A 20,825-nucleotide genomic window follows, 5' to 3' on the forward strand; every position below is an offset into this window, starting at 1 on the left:
TAGTGCATCACAGCGCATCGAAAGTTCGTAACACGCATTCGAAGCATTGGCCAACTTAAAGCAGGCAATCAGTGGTATGCTTATATCGCTATATTTTTCGTAGAAAAATGTAAAGCCTATAGCAATTTATGCAAAAGCAACGCGTAAAAACTAAAATAGGATGCGTCTGTTTACCAACATCCTTCCTACTGAAAGCACACCACGAACAACCCCCATTGACCCGGACCCACTACCCAATACACCTGCACCCTATCGTCACGCCAGCTGTTACACGGTGTGCTGCTCAAAACCTGCTTCCTTATGATTCTGTTGTACGCTCCCTAGAGGCAATGGATCGCAAAAACAATCCCAATTTCGATTGCGTAAGACGTGAAACTCTTTGATTATACGGTTGATTTTATCAATTTAAGCTAAACTACATTCCGGAACTAGTTGCTTGTGATTAAAGAATGGCGTACATTGAATTGTATTGTTTCGATTAGCTACCCTATATATCTTGGCGTCGAGCGATTTAATTATTTCCTCCGAAAAGAAAATCCACAAAAAAACTGCAACACGTCTCCTACTTCCCCTCGCACTTACATAAGCGAACACATTTTCTTTAAATCATTATCACTGTCATCGAGGTCAAGGAGGCCTTCGCTGGGCAATTGCCTTCCGTCTACTTTAGGTAGATACGGTCCATACTCCAGATCGCGTCGCTCGTAAAACAGCAGATAGGCCGTGCTGGGATCAATCTTTGGCCGTGTGGGTATTTCGCGACAGGAGCTATCATTGTAGCAGTACCACGAACCGTTCGGATTGGCCGCATAGGAGATGTAGTGTCCACCGTTAAGCATTCCCGAATGGCACTAATGGGGGGGAAACCAATCATATGTATAAACATTTTCCATCCAAAACGTCTCTCGTACGAATGTACCACTTACCACAGCAGCATAAAGCTGATAGTTTAACTCGAACGGATCACATTCGGGCTTCAGATGATGTTTGTGGAAATCTGTCAGTTCCCCATCAATGATCGGAGTCTTGGTAAGACTAGTGGACACTAGTCGCTGTCGACGAGTAGAATCACTGCTGCGCACCGAACATGCCGACCTTATTCGCACAGACGAGGATGCGGTAGTGCTTTCATTACCGACTGAGGAACTACAACCGCCGCCCAGCACATCTCCATCCGGCAACTGACGAGGACTCGACACATGATTGAAACCGACAACGGCCGGTGTTATAATACTGCTCCGCGGTTTGCCATCTAATTCGTCCTGTCGGCGATCGCTGTTACCGCAATCGTCACTATCACCACCGCCTTCGCTATCCCGCGCACCGTTTATTCGCAGAGATGATAGTGAAATCTCATCGCTCGCTTCATCGATCATGGACATTTCCCGATCGAACTCTACAAACTCTTCGTGACAGTCTCGATTGCGTCCATCGCCACGCGGACCAGCGGATAAACCTTCGAGCAGATCGCGGTGGCGTAGGATTGTCTCCTGCGGCACGGAGGCAAGATAGGGTGTTGGATCGAAGCCTTCGTACGGGAAGTTGACTACCTTCTGCGACTTTACCCATTTGCCACTGACGTAGTTGAAGCGCTTCAAATGCACAATCTGACAGAACGGATGGAAAATAATACTTCAGTAACAAACACTTTTCGATCTTAATCAACTAAAAACCTTACCAAAATGGGAGGTAATTTCCAGATCTGCAGCTTTTTAGTGGCTGGCTTTTTCTGTTTACAATGCGAACAGTGGTACCATTGTTCTAGCTTTTCTTCTGAGGTAAAGGCCCGCAGACAGTGATCCAGATCCACGGGTTCTGTTTGTTGTTTGCGGCATATCGCCACCGATTCGTGTACGGTCCATAGCTGTGAGGAGAAAAAAAAAGATCGATTAGAGCCTCGTCTCTCTCTGGGGAAATATCATACTCATACCCGTTCGCGTGTGCTTTGGTAACGTAAGTGAAGTGCTGTTGGATCCCAATCTATGGCAATCTGGATGGATCGTGCATTGATGGAACTCTGCAATGATGCAACCGGCGACGACGTTGACGTCGTCGGCAACGTACCCATCGAGGATGGTTGCTGTGGCTGGTTGGTAGCTCCATCTAACGACGAGCTCCCGGACGAACTAGCCGCATATCCCTTCCGCCGCAAGGTCGGTGTTTGTTCGCGTGAAGATAGATTTGGTGTGGAGCTATTACCTGCAACAAATCGTTCGACGTATCTCGTTAAACATTCGCGCACCGTGCATGTAAATTGATGATTGGGGGTGGAAACAAAACAAACAATACACTTACTAGTTGAGCCGGGTGCCGAACAAATCAGTCCCTGTAGCAGCGGTTCATCATTGCACGGAATCTCACAACCACGGCAAAAACGTGACCACGGGCAGAGGGCACACATACGACCGCCGCTTCCTACTGCTCGCAACGTGAACGGAAAATCGTACCCTAGACTATCATCACTGCCCGATTGATGGAGGCACACGCAGGCGAGTTGCGGTAAAAGAAGAAAGCAGAAAGATAAGACAAATAGATCATTATTATTTATCGCCCATTCAACTACCGTGCGCTTAATCACCAGAGGCGTGTTAAACACAAGCTAATCAATGACTCACCAGTCGGTGGCATGGTTCGATTGGTCTGGCGGCGTTGGTGGCAGTGGACTGAGTAAACGGGCCACCTGCAACCAAACGGAACAGTACAGCTCTTTGTTGGTGACTCCGTCGTAGCAAGGAATCAGCAGTGGTACACCGAACAGCCCCGGTTTCGATTTGTGATGCGACAGGAAATACGTATCCTGTCTGCTTAGCTTTCGATGGACCGCTATCAGATAGTTCGTCTTACGCAGACCCGCTGTTCCGCCAGCAAAACCATGCGGTCGCTTACTAATTGCACTTAGGCTTATCGCATCACCCTGCTGTGGATCGCCGTACGGTGGCATGTCCTCTCCCATGTAGATATTATCGCAATCGGTACATTCGTACGGGTGATGCAGATGGTGCGTATTCGACAAGTCGCACCCAACGCCGTTACCACTGCTCCAACCGTTATCGGCGTTGTTCAACAAATTGGTCGTCGATATCGTTTTCGATCGGTTGGGATCTTTCGATGGCTGCTGTGTGGCATGCGTGTGAAGCTTCTGATTGCCGATTACACTGTTCCCGTACCCATTGCTACCGTACCCGGTCAGCTCGTTGTACTGTCCTGCACCATATACAAACGTACTGTCTGGGCTAGTGCTGATTTCCGGGATGTGCTGAAAGTAAGAAGTCAACATCACACCCAGATTAAACGCGCCTTTACAGACGCACATCATCCAATGGCTAGCCACCTACTCTTCTAGCTATACTATGATTGTCAACTAATAACGCACACATTGCTTTACAAGTGAAAACTATAATTTGCTTTAATTGTGATAAAAAAATATATATAAATGCCCCCTGAAATGTTTTTGTTTTTTTTTTGTGAGGATGGTTTAATACCAACTATATTACTACGGTTAATAGATTCTACGCATGTTATTCATTTGCCAATATTTTTGTGTGTATTGTTGAACGCTATTATCTTTCCCTAGCCACATCCAACAACCACAATATTAATAAAAATAGTAAAATACGCATAAACCCGATATATACAGTTCAGATTTAGTGAATGTTTACAGTAAAAAATACATTACAGTTCTAATCAATCATATAAAATAAAAACGTTTAATTCTAAAAAGCATTAGTGTCTTTACCAAAATAAAACTTCAAACTTATGACAACAATAATTTACACTTGTCGCGTATTTACAGTATTAAGCGACCATGGCGAAAAAATAAATGTTTAGATCACCTGGGGAATGTTCAACGTCGAAACAATCGTTCGACCTGATCCAATTTCAATTATCATTCGAGTTTATCTAATATATACGGAACCTGAGCTACAGGAACAGCTCAATCTTCTCAACTCAAAGGAAACATTTCGGGTGGAACTGCACTTCGCTAGCTAAATATGTACGTACACATTAACACAAACTATTGAGTAAAAAAAACTTATATACACAACCATACCTTGAAGCACAACATATTCGGGGGCATGCAGAGTGTGTTGCCAAAGCACCGGCTTACCTTCGACGTGGCCGAAGTCCTGCGGTTAGCCACCGTCGCTCCGTTGCTGCCTCCACCATCGACACCTCCTCCTCCGGCTGATCCGCCATTACAGAGAACTCCGTTCGTTAACGGCTTAGATCCACCACCTGTAGCGGATCCCGGCTTACGTCCGGTAATGGCGGTCGTATCGTCAGTCGTGGCCGTCGAGGAGGAGGACGCTGACGACGATGTGGACGAGATTGTGGTGTTGATCGAGCTTGTCGTAAGCTGGTGCGGGTCTAATGATGGTATTAGAAGAGCTGGATTGCAGTACGGTACAGATTTACGGAACGGATTGTGTGTGAAGGAAGATGTTTCGGTCCTCATTGAGAAGTGGTGATGTGGTAATGAGGCACAATATGATGAAAACCACGCCACAGAATGGTGAGATAGTTGGAACAATTCAATTCAGGCATTCACATGAGAAAATGAGAAGAACACACATATATGAAGAGGCAACAGTGATTATGAGTAGTGGGGCATGCCGTGTGAAAAGGTAGCGTTTACAGGATTAACGTAGATGATCATGAGACGGAACAGGAAAAAATGGGTCAGAGAATGATTAAAAAAAAAACACACACATGAGGAACAAAAATGAAAAAGAAAAACAAACACAATTAAAATCAACATTATGATACGCAATCTTAAATCATTTAGTATCATGGCCAACAATTACGTGGAGAACATTATTCCTCCTTCCGTTATAACATAAAAATGCCCAGAAAACGAAAACCATACGAAACAGCAATGGCATATACAAAACACGGATAGGAATTTCACAAAGTTGCGTACGATGCTACATACCTTGATTCCGCTGAATATCCTTGAGTCCTTTTTCGATGTTAATGGCCAACTCAGAGCCAGCGCGAGATCGGAGCACACTGTCGACCTTTGGCAGCTCGTACGCATACAGCTCACATGCAGTACTCGGCTTAATTCGAATCTCGTTAGGCAGGATGAGTCGTATTTGCGAGTTCGATAGTTCACAGATCAGCATTTGATCCGGCTCTAGACCACACAATTCACTCAGATGTTTCTTGAGATCCCAGTATTTCATTTCGGAATTCATCCGCAAACCATATTTCACCGGTACAGAGCCGTCCAGTAGCATCACTGCAATTCGAAATTCAATGGTCAATACTACCCTGAACGCAATTATTGCCGCATCAGTAGCAGGTCTACTCACCGAGCACTTCACAGTATGTGTAATTCTCCACAGGAAGCGGTAAACTTAGCAAGCTGAACGGGTCGAATCGGACCGAATCTCGGCCACAACCCTGACATGTTACCTTCGACTTCAACTGTCCGTAAAACAAGTCAACAATTATACTTTGATTGCGAGCATGGTGCTGACTCCATGCTTCCGTCGCCACGATCACATCCGAACGTCCATCCGAATCTTTCAACTCCGTGTACGGCTTCTCCATCACGCGATTCAAATCCTCGTGAAGCGAATCCAGCAACCAATCGAGCAGTTCCTGAGAATCGTGCTGCCCTCCGCCTGAAAACTGAGGCGCATGCTTTGTCACACAAAAGCGTAACTTCAGTGGAGCAATAGAACGTGTCGAGGCCGTCCATACATCGCGCAACAGTTCTGCGTAACGAAGCACTAGTTGTCCTTTCGTACCCATCTTGTTCGTTGTATTCAGCTCGTACAGATGCTTCTTCTGAATGAAGTACTGCGTAAGTGGTTGGGTGTTGAACAGGACCTGGAGAGCTGCATTCATGAAGCATGTATTGCCTAGATTGTGCAGCCCTGTCGCACCTGGAGGATGTTGCGATTGGATCGAAGCAATTGTACCTCGCCGATCCAAACTAGTGCCTCCGGAGCCCTGCGAAAGTGCCAACGAACCGAGCTCCTCCGGCCAGGTAAGATCTTTGTTACGGATCTCCAGTAGAATCTGATCAGTATCACCAATCGATAGCTCATGCAGCGTCAACTGATCTTCCTCCAGCAGGTAAGGGAATTCGCTGATACCAGTAGGTGTCGGTACGAGATGCCAGAGCCGAATATCCTCCGGTTTTAGCTTCAATCTTTGGCATAGGAACTCGGCTACCTGCTTTATAGTTGCCAAACGACTGAAGGCAGCCGTGTAAGCGAGATATTTCTTCGGCGGATGTAAAACGGCTGGTACCGAAGAAACCGTGGTTGGATAGCTGCCCGTAGTTAATGCACCATATCCTCCAGACATGCTGGCCCAAGCACTACTTCCAGCCATCTGACCATGCTGTTGCTGTGCTGGTTGGTTTTGATGGCGTAGTATCCTTAAGTTCAACGGATAAAGTTCCAATTCAACATCCCCAATACTGTGAGGTTGAATGACCTGTCTTGGCAAGGGCAGCGGACCACCGTACCATTGGGCTAATGCTTTCCACAGCGAATCCGGAACTAATTCAAAGTCGCGATGCTGCACCAAGGTCAGATCTCGCTTCAAGCGACCACCTTCACCGGTCAGTGTCGGTATTTGTTTGTAAATGTTCGGCGCTATTAGGCAACTGTTATCGATCGGACCAGGCGCACTGCCCGCATGCCGACCGTACGAAATTCCACTGCTCCCCGAACCCAGACTAGAAGAATCCCCCGCTCCCAGTAAATCGCCCATACTCTCGGTCGAGTTGGACGTAAAGCTTTCATCACAGATCATTGCTTCATCTACCGTTCCGGCGCTTGTACCACCTCCGCCGTTGGGCATCAGAGAGTGCACCCCTCCAGCACTGGCATTGGTGCGATTGTTCGCATAGCTTGTTCCTGTCGTCTTACAATGCACACAGGAGGAACTGGGCGATGACAGTTGCGTGTACTGTGACCAATGCTGCCACCAGTCTGACGATATCAGATACCAAAACTGTCCAACTTTATAACCACGACGGACCTCTCGCGACAACCAACCACGCACTATGTCACCTTCGAGATGACGGCACTGGGGACGCAACCCCAACACTATGTGACAAACTTCGAACAGGAGGTCTAGAAATGGTTGGACCAGATTCGAACTGCTTTCGATGCTCCAAATCAGGAAATCTTCTTGAGTGAACTTAAACTCGGGGATATTCGCTGCACAGGCACTGTCCAGCGACGACATCCTTTCGGCCTCGCTGGCATTTTCTTTACATCTATTTCCCTTCGTTGCTCGTCGATACAGCTCGGCAAGCACCTTGTCGTGGTTCAGATTCCGATATACACTTACATTTGCTTCGCGAGCCACCGACAGCAATATGTCGATCATCTGCCTTATCTCCACAAAACTCAACACTCCATCACGATCAATATCGAACACTTTGAAGCAAAACTTGCTCCGTTCTACGCTGGGGCCTCGACAGGCGGCGCTCACACCACAGCACAGCTCTTTGAAATCAATGTGTCCGTCGTGGTTCTCGTCGAAGGCGAGGAATACACCACCAAGGGCCGCTTTTGGAACGGGTGGACTGACCAGCGGCCCGAGTGATTCCAAATCTAGCTGTCCCGTGACGGCGGCACCCTTCAGTAACCAGAACACCTTTTCAAGGTCACCAATGTCCTGCTCTTCCAGATGGGTGACTCCGGCCAAACTCTGGTAAAAGGTAGGCGTTTCTAGCTCGGAACTGAGGTTTACACATGCATCTTGTAGCAACCACTTAGACAACGCCGTCGCACCACGGTGCATCTGTATCCATGATTTGAACTGCTCGAACGTGACGCGATCGCTCTGGCCGAATAGTGACACCTGAAACCGGTTCCAGTGCAATTGTTGTTGCTGCTGATTGTTCCTATTCACTACCGATTGATTGTTATTATTATTATTGCTACAATTGGTGGTGTTGCTGGTGCTATTGGTGGCATTGCTTTGGTAGGTAGTTTCGATTTGTATGGCTTTTTGGAACTCCTGTTTGAGTATATGCGTGCCAGAGTCGTTGCAGTACAGCGTCCAAAGAAATCTAAAAACAAATCACAAAGACAAAACAGCGCTATCAGCAACAGAAATAGTTATTGGTTACATTTAGAGTATTTCTACCAGTAAATATGTACTTCAACAACAAACTCCGAACGCGCTCAATTAGTGAACAAACAAGCATTTACGTTAAACTATACTCATCAGTATCCGCCACTCCCCATTGACAAGAGGGCAACAACCCTGGCTTAGAAACCACGCACGTCATATTCTGCAGGTGTGGCCTTGCATTCTAATTGGATAATTGCCTACCCTTGGAACGATCCTTTTTCGTTCAGCAGATTTACTCAATATGCCCCAAAAGGTGTTCAATTAGCGTTTCCGGCAACAAGTGGAATGTTTCACCGTTTAACAGTTTAACTGCTCAATACTCGCATAGCGCGTAGACAAAAGCAATAATAAAAACACACTCACACACACCCACACAAAACACAACTGGTGCATCATTGAAAAGAAAAATAGATAAAACGGAAATCCGCAAGTAACTGTGACAAGTAGTCGCTATATCATCGTCCATAAGCCTTTGCGGATAAATATACAACGCGGGGCTATCCTTTCCATCGTTTGCAAATGCGTCCAATCGAACTGATCGCGTTGCGTTCCGTTATCGATGATAAGACACACACACACATACACACATACAAGTGCTGATACCGATAGCTGCCCTGAAGCAATGATGATACCAAGCGATATCAAAAGCTGTCGGTAACAAGACAATATAAATAAACTTCTACACATGCCACACACCACGCGCCAGGCGGGGGAGGGTGGTATGATGATCGAACATTGGAAACTGATAGGTTTGAAGGTGGTCTCTACATTGGCTTTTGGACATTGGAGCTGTTCGTAAAACGGAATAGCTGGTTAGCATTCGAACAATGGATGAACTATCGAAGTGTACGATGATAAGAAAGTGCCCTCGTCCTTGAAAGCAAGATTGCACCACACCCGTCCACATGCTTACTTGATTTTCTCATCCTGTGTTCCTTTCGTCAGTAGAACGAGGCCACATAGTAGCTCTTTGAAGGCGATCCCCTTGGCGGTACCGCCGCACGCCGTGTACAGCCAATCGGCCACCACCGAAGGTACCCCATCGCCGAGTACATCCTGCATGAAGGCACATTTGCTCAGCACTGATCCGCTGGTGCCAGCCGATCGTTTAAACGCATCCTTGATTCGTCGCAGCTCTGAGTCCGTCACTAAAAAGAAAATACCAAAGATGTAATGAACGTTCAAAGAAGAATAAATTTACAGAATAAATCGACAATCGCATAACAATATTTCAATTGGAAAGGTGTGCTAGTTCCGCTGGTCCCAACATATCGCTTGACATGGGGGCGGCAAACACAGTAGAACAACTTAAATTCTGATCGCTTTATCTGGACTCATTTATTAGGAGGCGCTTTCAGACACACCCAGCCCATTACCGTCCAGAGCAACGTGCCTTTGGTAGGTGCTACATCAGAAGAGCCTCAACCACGTTCGCCCTTATTATGTGTTTTTGCTGCTTGGTAGCAGCTCCTTCTGCAGAAAAAAAAACCGACCACCAACCAAGCGACGATGTTTAATCCACTACAACACACCCCAACACTATTGCTGTTGCAGCTCTTGGGGCTAGATAAAACGATTAACCCTTAGTGAAGCAATCAAACCGCAATCGGAGAAACGTTTACGGAATGTTATAGAAAATGGATCTGACAATCCTTTCAGATACGTAATAATCTTCCAAAGTTAATGTTAATGTTCAAAGTGTATGCTTTCTGATGCTCATTTTGATAAAAATTATAATACACTTATCTTCAAAAAGCGATATATTGAGAGTTAGAAGCATGTGGCCCCTGCTTGTATAAAGAATCCCTCGTGTGTGCGGTGGACTAGCGGGAGGTTGCATGTATGCGTTGTGCGCCGCATTCATGCCTTCTTGTGTTCAACACATTTCCGCTCACAACGAAGGTGTTTACAAGTGCAGGAAAATGCCCGGGCTTAGCGCACACCGGTTCCACTCTATTACATCGACCCAGTGCGTTTCTTCCCGCGTTCAGCATCCCACCAATCGTCCGATTCCTTTCCTCCTGGTTTCAATGTCAACCAGTCTTTATCCGTGCGAGAAGGCGCAAATCAAGCGAGCGGAATTATCCCCAGCAAAGCAACAGCAGCAAAAGCTCAATCTATTCATGTAATTTTTTTTATAGCAACGGCGCAAAGGAAACCATCACCATTCATAACTTCAAGCGCTGTAGTAAGCCATCAATTGTAATTCAAGACGAATATGGCTTGACAACCCATCGTAATCTTTTTTTGCGCGTAAATATCTAAGGTGTTCCACTTAACGTGTACAATAATATTAACAGCCTAGAACATCATTTTTAAAACAGAATATTGGATTTCAAAGAAAGTTAACCGATCAATCAAAACGGTAATTTTTCTCATGTATATTATTGGAACCGCATAACGCACAACAGGCAACTCAAGCAGGCCGTGGAACAGTTCACTCACTTGACGCTTCTGCAGCGCTCTTTTCACTCATCAACCAACATACAACGCAACCAGATCTCCTCAGTTTTTAGTCCCATGTGTAAATATTTACCTTTTGATTAAACTCAAATTGTCACCAACTGGTAAATTCTGCTACGCAAACAAGCCTCAACGAACGTATGATATTTCGTTACTGTTTAAGATAGCCCAGCACCAAACCTCACAAACACCCGTACAACCAGGACAATGAAAAAAAGAAAAATTTCCAAAGCGATTTCCAAGACTGGCAAAATAACCTTTAACAATCTTTAAAACATTGCTATTTTCAGAAGGCGCGCAAAAAGCACTCCAATGATCGCGATACATATTGTATTCTTAATTTAAATAACCTTAAAGGCAAACAGCTCATTCCACTTTCGATGCGCAATTAGAGCACGTAAATGCAAAATTTACAATCCTGCTTATCATTTCACTTTGTGCAAATCAATCTTCGATGAAACAGTTTATAAAAAAAAAGAGCGGAAAACATTTTAAGAAGCTCTGCGTCATCTGACATCCAAGAGATGTGTGTTCTGTTGGTTAATTGGCTCAGTTCTGACTCAAATTTCGTCGCATCGTTCTTCTCATTAGTTGAAAGTTTCAGCCCAGAAAAAAAGCGCTAGCTCATTGGCATGTTATTTCTTTGCTCAGCAATACTCAGAAAACTCAGAAAATTAGCAAAACAACGCAGCGATAAAAAAAACGCTATCAGCGTGGAAAACTTGCACTCCACACGAAACAATGTACACACCAGTGCTGTGTGGGTCGGTCCAAAATTTACACTCGTACGATTCATTGCTTGTTGATGGTCTACCATCTAATCAACCTACTGCGACCTAATGACGAAAGCATTAGCTAATCGTTATTCATTCCATCATCACCACCACAACGCCGCAAAGAGAGCAGCAGCAGCAGGAAGTGATTGATACTTCTTCCAATCAGTCATTTTTCTCCACATCTATTTCATGGGGTCTTCTTCTTCTTTCTTTCTTCTTAAGACCGTTCCCCAACATACGCAATATGGGATGTTCAAGTAAAGCAGTTTTTTTTGTTTTTAAATAAAAAAAAGTGTCACACAGCGTCAGAGACGGAAAATTTTCTTTATATACATACATTGAAAAGGCGCAGTCTAAGGCAAACAGTCTTGTCTAATCTAATCTTTACCGGACAACGGTGGAATGTGTCTCGTAGCGTCCGCCGTGTAGTGGCCGGTTCAGGTTTTTGTTTGATTTGAATATTTAAAACAATCCTTGACTTCAGCAAAACATCCCCGTGATGGTTGGGACACAAAGAAAAACCGGCAGCTAAATTTCGCCTAGATGCTGATGTGTGGTACAAAGAAAAACGTCGTCTGCGCGAAAGGACCATGTTTCCATGACGGGAAAGAAATTCCCACCTCTAGAAACGGTGGTGTTACAGAAGAAAAAGCAAACGGACATTGGAACGGAACTGCAGCATAACGTAAAATCAATAAATTCCTTTGTCATGTTAGTTCTGCTGGTAAAGTAGTCGCACTGTCAGCATAAAAAAACACCTTCCAAACTAGGGAGTTACTTTTATGCATCAAGCAACCCATTCTCAACCCAACACTATATCCCCCTAGTTAGCAGAGTTCTAGTCTGCTGAGTATCGTCCACATCACATTCTAGAACGGGCAAGTGTAATGCTGTTATAAATTGTGTCTCCATAGTACACCTCCCCTCCACCCCACACACACACACACCAAGCCACGCACAACTACCGGACACAGCGCAAAAGGGAACATTATATTACAACTCTATCGCTGACGTGATGTTTGCTAATTAGCTTTCATTCGCGGCTCGCTGTATATGTTGTGGACGATGTGGACAAGTGAATCCGCACTACCGCAGCACTCACCCCTATTGCCGCTATTCGTTCATTGAGCTGTACTTCAATTGCCTCCTCTAGTAGCATCGACGTTAAGGAACGGTTGCAGGTGTGCATCACGTTTTGACCCAGTCGTAAGTGGACATAGTGATGAGATGAGTTCCACGAACCAGACAACTCACAAAAAAAACCACTACTCACCTCGTTTGACGGCCTCCTCGTAGCTGATGCAGGACGGCTTCGAATCCTTCGCTCCCATGATTGCTTTGTGTGTGATTGCGTTGATCGAGATCGAGACCTTTTTCCCTGCCTCCTCCTTCTCATCAACTACTCCTACTCCTCCCCCTCTTTCAGCTGCAGTTACGGGCAGTTATCCAGTACTTCGGAACCTAGCTCATTCATATCACTTTGCATGGCTTACGTTGATGAATCCCCGGGATGGATCGATCTTGCGGAGAAGGAGCAAAGCTACTTGCACGATTGAAATACTTTTCTACACCACCCTTAGTACACAAACATTCACGTTCGCGAAGTTGATCCTTGAACAAAACAACACACTGGCCACTACACTAATTTACTTGTTTCCCACCTCCTAAACTTTTCGCTTTCCCCGTTGTAACATGATTTCAAGGTGTAACTGCGTCGAAGAAAATGGGTTAAGCGGCAGTCAGCAGAAGCGATTTTTTCATTGCGTCACACTTTCTTTACTACACACTATCAGCACGCACTCGCCCCCGTACACTGATGGGCGCTTTTTCTTCTGCCCAACGGGAAAGCCCCATCAACTAGCGAAACGCGAAAAATTCAACCCCGTCAGCGAGACGTGTGCGTGTGTGTGTGTGTATGGTAGTACAACGCAATTTGCTCCCGTGTTTTGTACACTGCACCTTTTTTGCCCGTGAATACGTCGCACAGATATCAAACGCTGATTGCACATAAACCAGCGACACATACACAAACACCCGAGCGCCCTGCCCGACAAGTGTATCTTGTTAACTGGCACACAAAACAAAACGCAACGATTTCAGCGCTACCACCACAATTATCACATCTCAAACACCTGCCACCGTTCAAAACAATTTCGCAAAACGGGACGCACTTGCAAATTCCTCGTTTTCCGCAATGGAAATGTTTAAAGGTCTCTCTTGCTGGAATCCATTCGCAGAAACGTCAAAACCGAGACACGGTGGGAGAATTTGCATGCCGATCTCGTCAAACGTTTATATTTTCCAGCGCTCTTTAAAATTAACTTTTAATATTGCCGATTGAAATTAAACGCTAATTGAACACGAACAAATTACAATTCATCTGGGAGGTGTATTCAACACCAATTGTTCTCAAATTTGTAGTTTTCAAACAATTTTATTTCAAATGTATCGAAAACCGCACATCACCATCCCTATGAGCGCCAGTCTTCGATGACAGCCTGGAACATTTTGAGCAACTTCCACCTGTTATCTGTCAACGCTAGTTGCTCAATTCTTTTTGGTCGCAATTTTCTCTGCAACAGTAGCCAACTTTAGCAGTTTTTGAAAGCGAAATCGCCTTGAAATAGTCCTGTTTTCCTCTCGGCAGCGACTGTTTAAAACTGGATATTTATGTTTTGTGATGCAAACGCAAATGTTGTCTGTTCCCCGGTCTGGTGAATTCCCGACGTATAGTTGTGCCTTCGGTGGTTTTGACGTACCCAGTTTGACGTTTTCTGCGTGCGTGATTGAAACAAAAAGCGACGTCGAAGTCTATTTCTCATTTTCCCGTTTTCGTTTTACGTTGTTACGCTCAGCCACAGGAAAACGGTGTGACGAGCAAAAGGAAAGTTTTTTTTCTTGTCCGTTTCGAAAATACCAGCTCCAGGACGGACTTTGTAAACTTACCATCCCCGTGCCGTGTTAATTTGTCTCGTGTCGCGTTGTTCTGCCTGCTGGCTATTAGCAGTAGTTTTCGTCATCGCACTCACAGCACAAGGAGCACCCACCGCACCTCAGATTCCTGAAGCCGACTTCGGGAACCCTCACCAAACGAGCCGCAAAACTCAACTCTATGTGAATTGGGTTCTAGCGGGACGTGTAAAAGTGTCGGAACGAAATCATACTCGGCTGCTCGGAGCTGTGAATTGCACGTCTTGTGGGGACGGTGGACAAGAAAGAAAACCCTCTCGTAGTATTTTGTCGCCGAACGGGGTTTTTTTTGTGTCTTCTGACAGATCACAAAGCAATAAGTGTCGACGACCCAGCTCCCAGCTAGCTACCCACCCTCCCGTCATACATACACACGCACAGCGTTCCGGTGCCCAAAGTCCAACGAAGCAGAGATGGCGAAAACTTACGACTATCTGTTCAAACTTTTACTTATCGGCGATTCCGGCGTTGGCAAAACCTGCATACTGTTCCGCTTCTCGGAGGATGCCTTCAATACCACATTCATCAGTACGATCGGTGAGTAATAAACATGATGATGTCGACCTTGTGCCTTCGACGACTGAGCAACAAACAAGCAAGCGAGATTTAATAATGCTATGTAGTACACACATAAAGAAACTGGTCTTACTATGAGTAATACCATGACGACGACGACGACGACACCTGTCGTTGTGACAAGGTGGTAAAGCCTCCTTTTCTGCTCCACCCACCCACTCATTTCCTTCCGGACTATCGCGAGCAGTTCGATCTGGAGCAGCTTTTGGTATTTCCAAACCTCCCAAAACCCGAAATCTCCTTCGGTTAACTTCCTCTTTCTTGGGCGAGGCCTTTTCCAGGCCATATATCGGGCAAAGTTTGGTTCGGACGTATGTTGCCTTTTTTCGCCGCTTGTGTGTGCGTGTATGTTGATAGATCGGTCATAAGCAGAATTCCGTAGATATATACGGGTAGACCCCGCAATCATCTACTCACGACAGCGCGATAAGAAGTTTTCTGTTATTTGTTTTCTACTTTTTTTGTCATGCTATTACTTCACAGCTGAACATTTTGCACCAGAACGAGAACTATTAGACCATTTTAGATAAGCTTCCTCCGGGTTCAGCCAACGACAACCTTATCAAATATTGATTCCGTGAGCGATATACTGCAGTCCAGAAGCATCGGTCCCTTATCCGGTGTGCTTCTCAGAATGTTTTGTTTGCTTGTATGTAGCAATTTATGTTCGCAATTCGTTTCAAGGAAAGCCTATCGTAACCTTTACGGAGTTGTTACGCATAATTGCTACAAAAAAAGCAAGCACGAGCCGCTGTTGCAGCAAACGCATCGCCATCTAAAAACAATCGAAACTTTTTTTTCTATTCCATTCGCCTAAAGAGAGCGTTATTTATACAACTCAAATAAAACACTCGCACCTTCCCTTGCTTTGCACCCTCGTTTCTTCTTTCGTATTAATCCGGTCTCTTCCTATCCGTCATAGTCCATCGGTTTGGAATTACGACCGGGGGAGGGGGGGTTCGTTGGTTGTAGATCAGATACGGAAACGTTAAAATATTGCAAGCAGTGTGTGTCCGTATGCCGTCTAACAGCTAGCAATGTTCGCATTTTCGCAACACATTCAAGGGATATGCGCGACTGAATTGGAAGCAATGCAAATAGAATGACAATAAGATAAAAATATCTTTGCATGATCATACTGCGCCACACAAGCAGCATCTCCTGCCCTTCTTCCATTTCGTAACAGTCCATACCTCTCGCTGCAACATCCAATAGCTCCGTTGTGATTAAATCACTACTTTAGGTAGGTTTGCCCCGCTCACTGGCGTATGGCAAAAACGATCGAATCTTTGGCAACCATCTGCCGGATCAGATTAGGAGTTCTCAGTTCTCTTCGTTCATCTCGTACTGAATCGGGTTAGCACGTGCAGGCACTTCCAAAGTTGTACCATCAGTGACAACAACAAAAACATGTTTTTATTGAAACAACGGCAAAAAGTAAAATAAACTTATAATTTTCTTATTATTTTAGGCATCGATTTCAAAATAAGGACTATTGATCTGGACGGGAAAAAGATAAAGCTTCAAATATGGTAAATTTACATCAGTGTCTTAATCATACACCCGCGTTTGATTTAATGATTTGGATGTTGATCCTTCACCTCCACAGGGACACAGCGGGACAGGAACGATTCCGTACAATCACGACTGCCTATTACCGGGGAGCTATGGGCATCATGCTGGTATACGACATCACACAGGAGAAATCGTTCGAAAACATCAAAAACTGGATCCGAAACATCGAGGAGAATGCAGCGGCCGACGTGGAAAAGATGCTGCTCGGCAATAAGTGTGAGCTTAATGAAAAACGACAGGTACAGCGCAATTGGCCATTAATGGACACAGCGGGGTGTTTGTTAAGGAATGTTTAAACAACTCTATTTCGAATTTTGCTCAGGTTACCCGTGTTAGAGGCGAACAGTTAGCAGTTGAATATGGCATCAAATTTATGGAAACTTCGGCAAAGGCAAGCATCAACGTGGACGAAGCATTTTTCACCCTTGCCCGTGACATTAAATGTAAAATGGAGAAGCGAATGGTAAGCTACGACACTTTACGTCGAAATGCGATATTGCTAACTTCTGTTTTATTTCATCTTGCAGGAAGCGAACAATCCACCGAAAGGTGGCCATCAGCTGAAGCCGCAGGTTGAACCACGGAAGGCACCGAGTTGGCTATCAAAGTGCAATCTGTTTTGACCTTGTAGTAGTCCTACTATTAATAATTATTATTTTTTTATATAACACACTAAATAATAATTATCATTATTATTATTTAAAACTGTATGTAAACGGATAGTGTCGGGGGACAAACGGATAACGCAACATTCATCACTGCACGTCACATGCAAACCCCCGCGACACAAGCGGTAGGGAGGATGTCTCCCCTTAATACTGTCCGATGGTTGAAAGAGAGGAAGGCTTCTTCAAAGCACACGAAAACGAAACGTTCTCACGGCGCTCGGGCGTGGCTCCGTTTGTCAGAAAGATTTGTCATGTAGGTCAATCGAGAATCAATCGGTTCTCGAGAATACGTTTTCAAGGGTAGTAGTTTCTTGCAATGCTTACCGGTTTCCGTACGGTTTGCCGTGTTTTAAGCGACCTGCGAAAGGCTGTAGAGTGTGTTGATCAACACAATTCATTTGACCGAAATGGAAGAAATTGCTTCGAAATGAAAGCTAGATTTTTAAGTAACGATGGTTTCGAGAGAACATGAATTCTAGAACTCATAGTTGATTCTCCGATGGAAAGGCTGTAGCGTTTGGACAGAGACAGATAGAAGAGTATGTGTTGTGAAAGTGTCACTCTAGCAAATAGATGTCAATAGAAAAAAAAACCTTCATTAATGTGCGTGTACACTTTGCGCAAAACAATAGAAAAGAACACAAAAGAAACAATAATGGAAGAAGGATTTTTTCTTTTATTTTTCTTACGTACACGCTTGTTTTGATGGCACCTTTAGCTAAGAAGCAAGAAACGAAATCGAAATGACACTCGCTGGTACGTTACGGAACAACCACACTTTGGAGTTGAAACACTGGATACAACTAACCATGCCATTTCAAAAGCAAAAGCGAAACGCCAAACAAGTACTCGAACCAATACCCATCATTCCATCAGCAACGTAGTTGATATTGTGTTTAGCATGTCTTTTGCTTAAGCTTGCTGACGACCAAGTCGTTTTTGTAACGTGAAACTATGATACGTACACACCAATATTTGCAAAAATACATTTAGCGGCGAATTTCGCATCTTCTCTGCCGATCGACGATAGGTGTAAACTTAGCGAGGGCAAAAGAATCCAGCAGTTAGCCAGATTGGAATGATAACAAAACTCCTCACCTTATACACACAAACACACCATGTGTACCATCATATCGCGTTATAGTTCCCGGTGCCAGAATCACAAGCCGAATGCAGAACACCGACCAGTCAGATGAGCGCAAGTGTGTATAGTTCTTGTTCCTGTCACATTGAACGACAGTTGACCAGTTGAATAAGGCTCCGGAGTCCGAAACTGATTGTTTCACCCATATTAGAAACCGCTCAATCCCGTCATTTTCCACTCAAACGTTCATACATGTAGTCTTTTTTTTGCAAGTTAAACTTTACGTGATTTGGGGACCCGTGGGCTGATGGATGTAGAACTTAAAGAATAAAAACAAAACTCTGGAACATGTAAGAAAGTGTTTTTAACGTTGTTTTGAAAAGTTGAACGAAACAGAGGACTAAACACCCGAATCGAAAAGATGTTGCTTATAAAAATATATTTCCAAAGCACACAACCACAACTTAATCCTATAAATATTCTAAAAAACATATTACATCTAACATGGCGGATTTGAAAACTGCCCTCGGACGGAATTGTGTACTTAAGGTTGTGCAGCCCTAGCACCAGGCCACTTTTTTCTTCCCAAATCGGGGTGCGCTCAGTCCTTCGGCAGGTGCCTCACTGTCTCTCCCAGTATAGGACCGATTTTCAGTAAGCTTGTACCCGCTAAAATGGTCATCAAATGGGAAAATGCTACTGAATGTACTACTGCGTTGCGAGCTCTGTGTTGAGGGTCGCTTCTGGATCTGTTTCCCACTGTCACCTCCACCACCACCACCACCATCACGCTCCACAAGCAGATCCCGCAACTGGCTATTGTTCGACGAGGTAACGAACTCATCCCGCGACTTATCCGACATCAGCTCCTTCAGTCTTTGATTGGCTCCTTCGATGGCTTTGATATGCTGCTCACGGACCTCGATGAGTTCCCGTTGCCTTTGCGCACACTCGACCAGTTTCGTCTCAAAGTCCATTAACCGATCCTCCAGCAGGCAGCGCAACTGCTGCTCTCGTATGATCGCTTCACTGTTCCATTTGTCTTCACATTTCGACAGGTTATGTTTTGCCTCCGATTCGTACATATTTTCAATGGTCATCTGTTGCTCCATCTCGAGATCGTGCTGGAGCTGAAACTTTCGACGCAGATATTCGATACCTTCGGCGCTATCCGACGACACGGGATTATCGATGCTGATCCGCTGCAGTAGCTGTATGTCATGCTGCAGGTCATTGCGCACCGCCTCGGAACGTTCGCGGAGTAGCATTTTAATGCGCCTCAAGTTATGCATCGCAACTACACGATCGCGCCGAAGATCGTTGTAGACGCGCAGCTGCTCTAGCTCCGTAGCCATCTCTTCCTTCTTCGTCTTCAATCGCACCTCGTACATCTTCAGCTCGTTAGCTTCCTGTTCGCGGGATTTCAGTTCGGCCATGTGCACTTCCTGCATGCTGCGAAGCTCTTTTAATTCCTGCTCACGCATTCGATTCTTTTCCAGCAAAAGCTCCTCACGCCGACGGGCTTCTTCGCACAGCTTCAGTTCACGCTCCTGCTGCTCGCGACGATCCTTGTCGTCCTGCAGCTGTAGCTCCACCTGACGATCGATCCAATTCAGCTTAGCCATGGCTTGATGGGTCGTTTTGGAGTCCATGATGATTGCGTCCTTATCGAAGCCCAGGCGCCACTTGCTGTACAAATTTGCCTCGAGATCGATGCGCTTTTTGGCCTCTTCCGCGCTGTGTAGTCGCGATCGGATCCCTTCCAAGATTTCGGTTGACACGGCTTTTGGTTTTGGTCGGGATACATCTAAATATGGATGAAAAACAAAGTTTGAAATTGTGCAACCACACAAGGCAACGGTGCCACCTTTTTGCATTGCTTACTTTCCATCTCCTTTTGCAACTGTTCATTTTCCTTCTTCAGTAAGTCTTTCAGCCGGTTGCGCTTGGATTCCAGTGCTTCTTGTTTCTTCTTTTCATCCTCCCGCTTTCTGAGCGCTTGTTCCGCTTCCCGGTAGTACTGCGGCGTTGTCCATGATTCGTAGCGACTTGTTATGCGTCCCCACTGATCATAATATCGTTCTACGGCGGCCGATTTTTGATACTTTATTTGTTCAGCTTCACGACGCTTCACCAACGCAGCTTGTAACTTTGCGCTACGCATTCTGCAGCACCGAGCATAAACTGGTAACGATCGGCTGCACTGGCTGCCTTGCGGGAATGAATGTCCAAAGTGGCGAACACTGTTACCGTTCGGGTGTTTTCTAAGATGATGACAAATAAAATAAGAAACTAAATATTGAATTTACATGCTCTTACAATGTGAAAGGTAAGCAGATAAGCAAAACAGATAAAACTCTGTTCACAGTTCTTCCTGTTTCAATCAATCAGGCATAACTTGTGCAATTGTTTGTGCGTCGGTAGCACCCACTCTTGGTATTGTGCAATGAGATGCATTTTTGATAAGAAAATAATCAATAAGTGCTCCTCCTGCTCATGAACAGGGTGTGATTCATTTTTTTACCGCTTTGCCGCTACGTTTAAAATGTTTCGTTTGTTTAGTTCGCGATTATACATATATACGGGCGAGTAAACAACGGACGA

The 20,825-nt window shown here is 45.1% G+C and overlaps 3 protein-coding genes across 3 annotated transcripts; 1 reads left to right on the forward strand and 2 right to left on the reverse strand.

Annotated features, from left to right (window-relative positions):
- Positions 1–578: 578 nt before the first annotated feature.
- Positions 579–12,712, reverse strand: LOC128710135 (ubiquitin carboxyl-terminal hydrolase 32). The gene is made up of 11 exons (XM_053805177.1): positions 12,622–12,712; positions 9,023–9,257; positions 5,316–8,044; positions 4,934–5,242; positions 4,052–4,389; positions 2,616–3,256; positions 2,296–2,462; positions 1,931–2,199; positions 1,679–1,864; positions 927–1,607; positions 579–851 (listed from the first exon to the last, which is right to left on the reverse strand). The coding sequence occupies exons 1-11, from the start codon at positions 12,677–12,679 to the stop codon at positions 579–581; spliced, it is 5,886 nt and encodes a 1,961-aa protein (XP_053661152.1). The 5' UTR covers positions 12,680–12,712.
- Positions 12,713–14,731: 2,019 nt separating this feature from the next.
- On the forward strand, positions 14,732–17,189 carry LOC128707627 (ras-related protein Rab-8A). Its single transcript, XM_053802586.1, has 5 exons — positions 14,732–14,855; positions 16,366–16,426; positions 16,504–16,708; positions 16,792–16,932; positions 16,997–17,189. Exons 1-5 carry the CDS (start codon positions 14,732–14,734, stop codon positions 17,090–17,092), a joined length of 627 nt encoding a protein of 208 aa, XP_053658561.1. The 3' UTR covers positions 17,093–17,189.
- Positions 17,190–18,781: 1,592 nt separating this feature from the next.
- On the reverse strand, positions 18,782–20,385 carry LOC128708693 (trichohyalin). The gene is made up of 2 exons (XM_053803673.1): positions 20,106–20,385; positions 18,782–20,028 (listed from the first exon to the last, which is right to left on the reverse strand). The coding sequence occupies exons 1-2, from the start codon at positions 20,383–20,385 to the stop codon at positions 18,782–18,784; spliced, it is 1,527 nt and encodes a 508-aa protein (XP_053659648.1).
- Positions 20,386–20,825: the final 440 nt, after the last annotated feature.

This window comes from Anopheles marshallii, chromosome 2, assembly GCF_943734725.1.
Source record: "Anopheles marshallii chromosome 2, idAnoMarsDA_429_01, whole genome shotgun sequence".
Taxonomy (NCBI): Eukaryota; Metazoa; Arthropoda; class Insecta; order Diptera; family Culicidae; genus Anopheles; species Anopheles marshallii.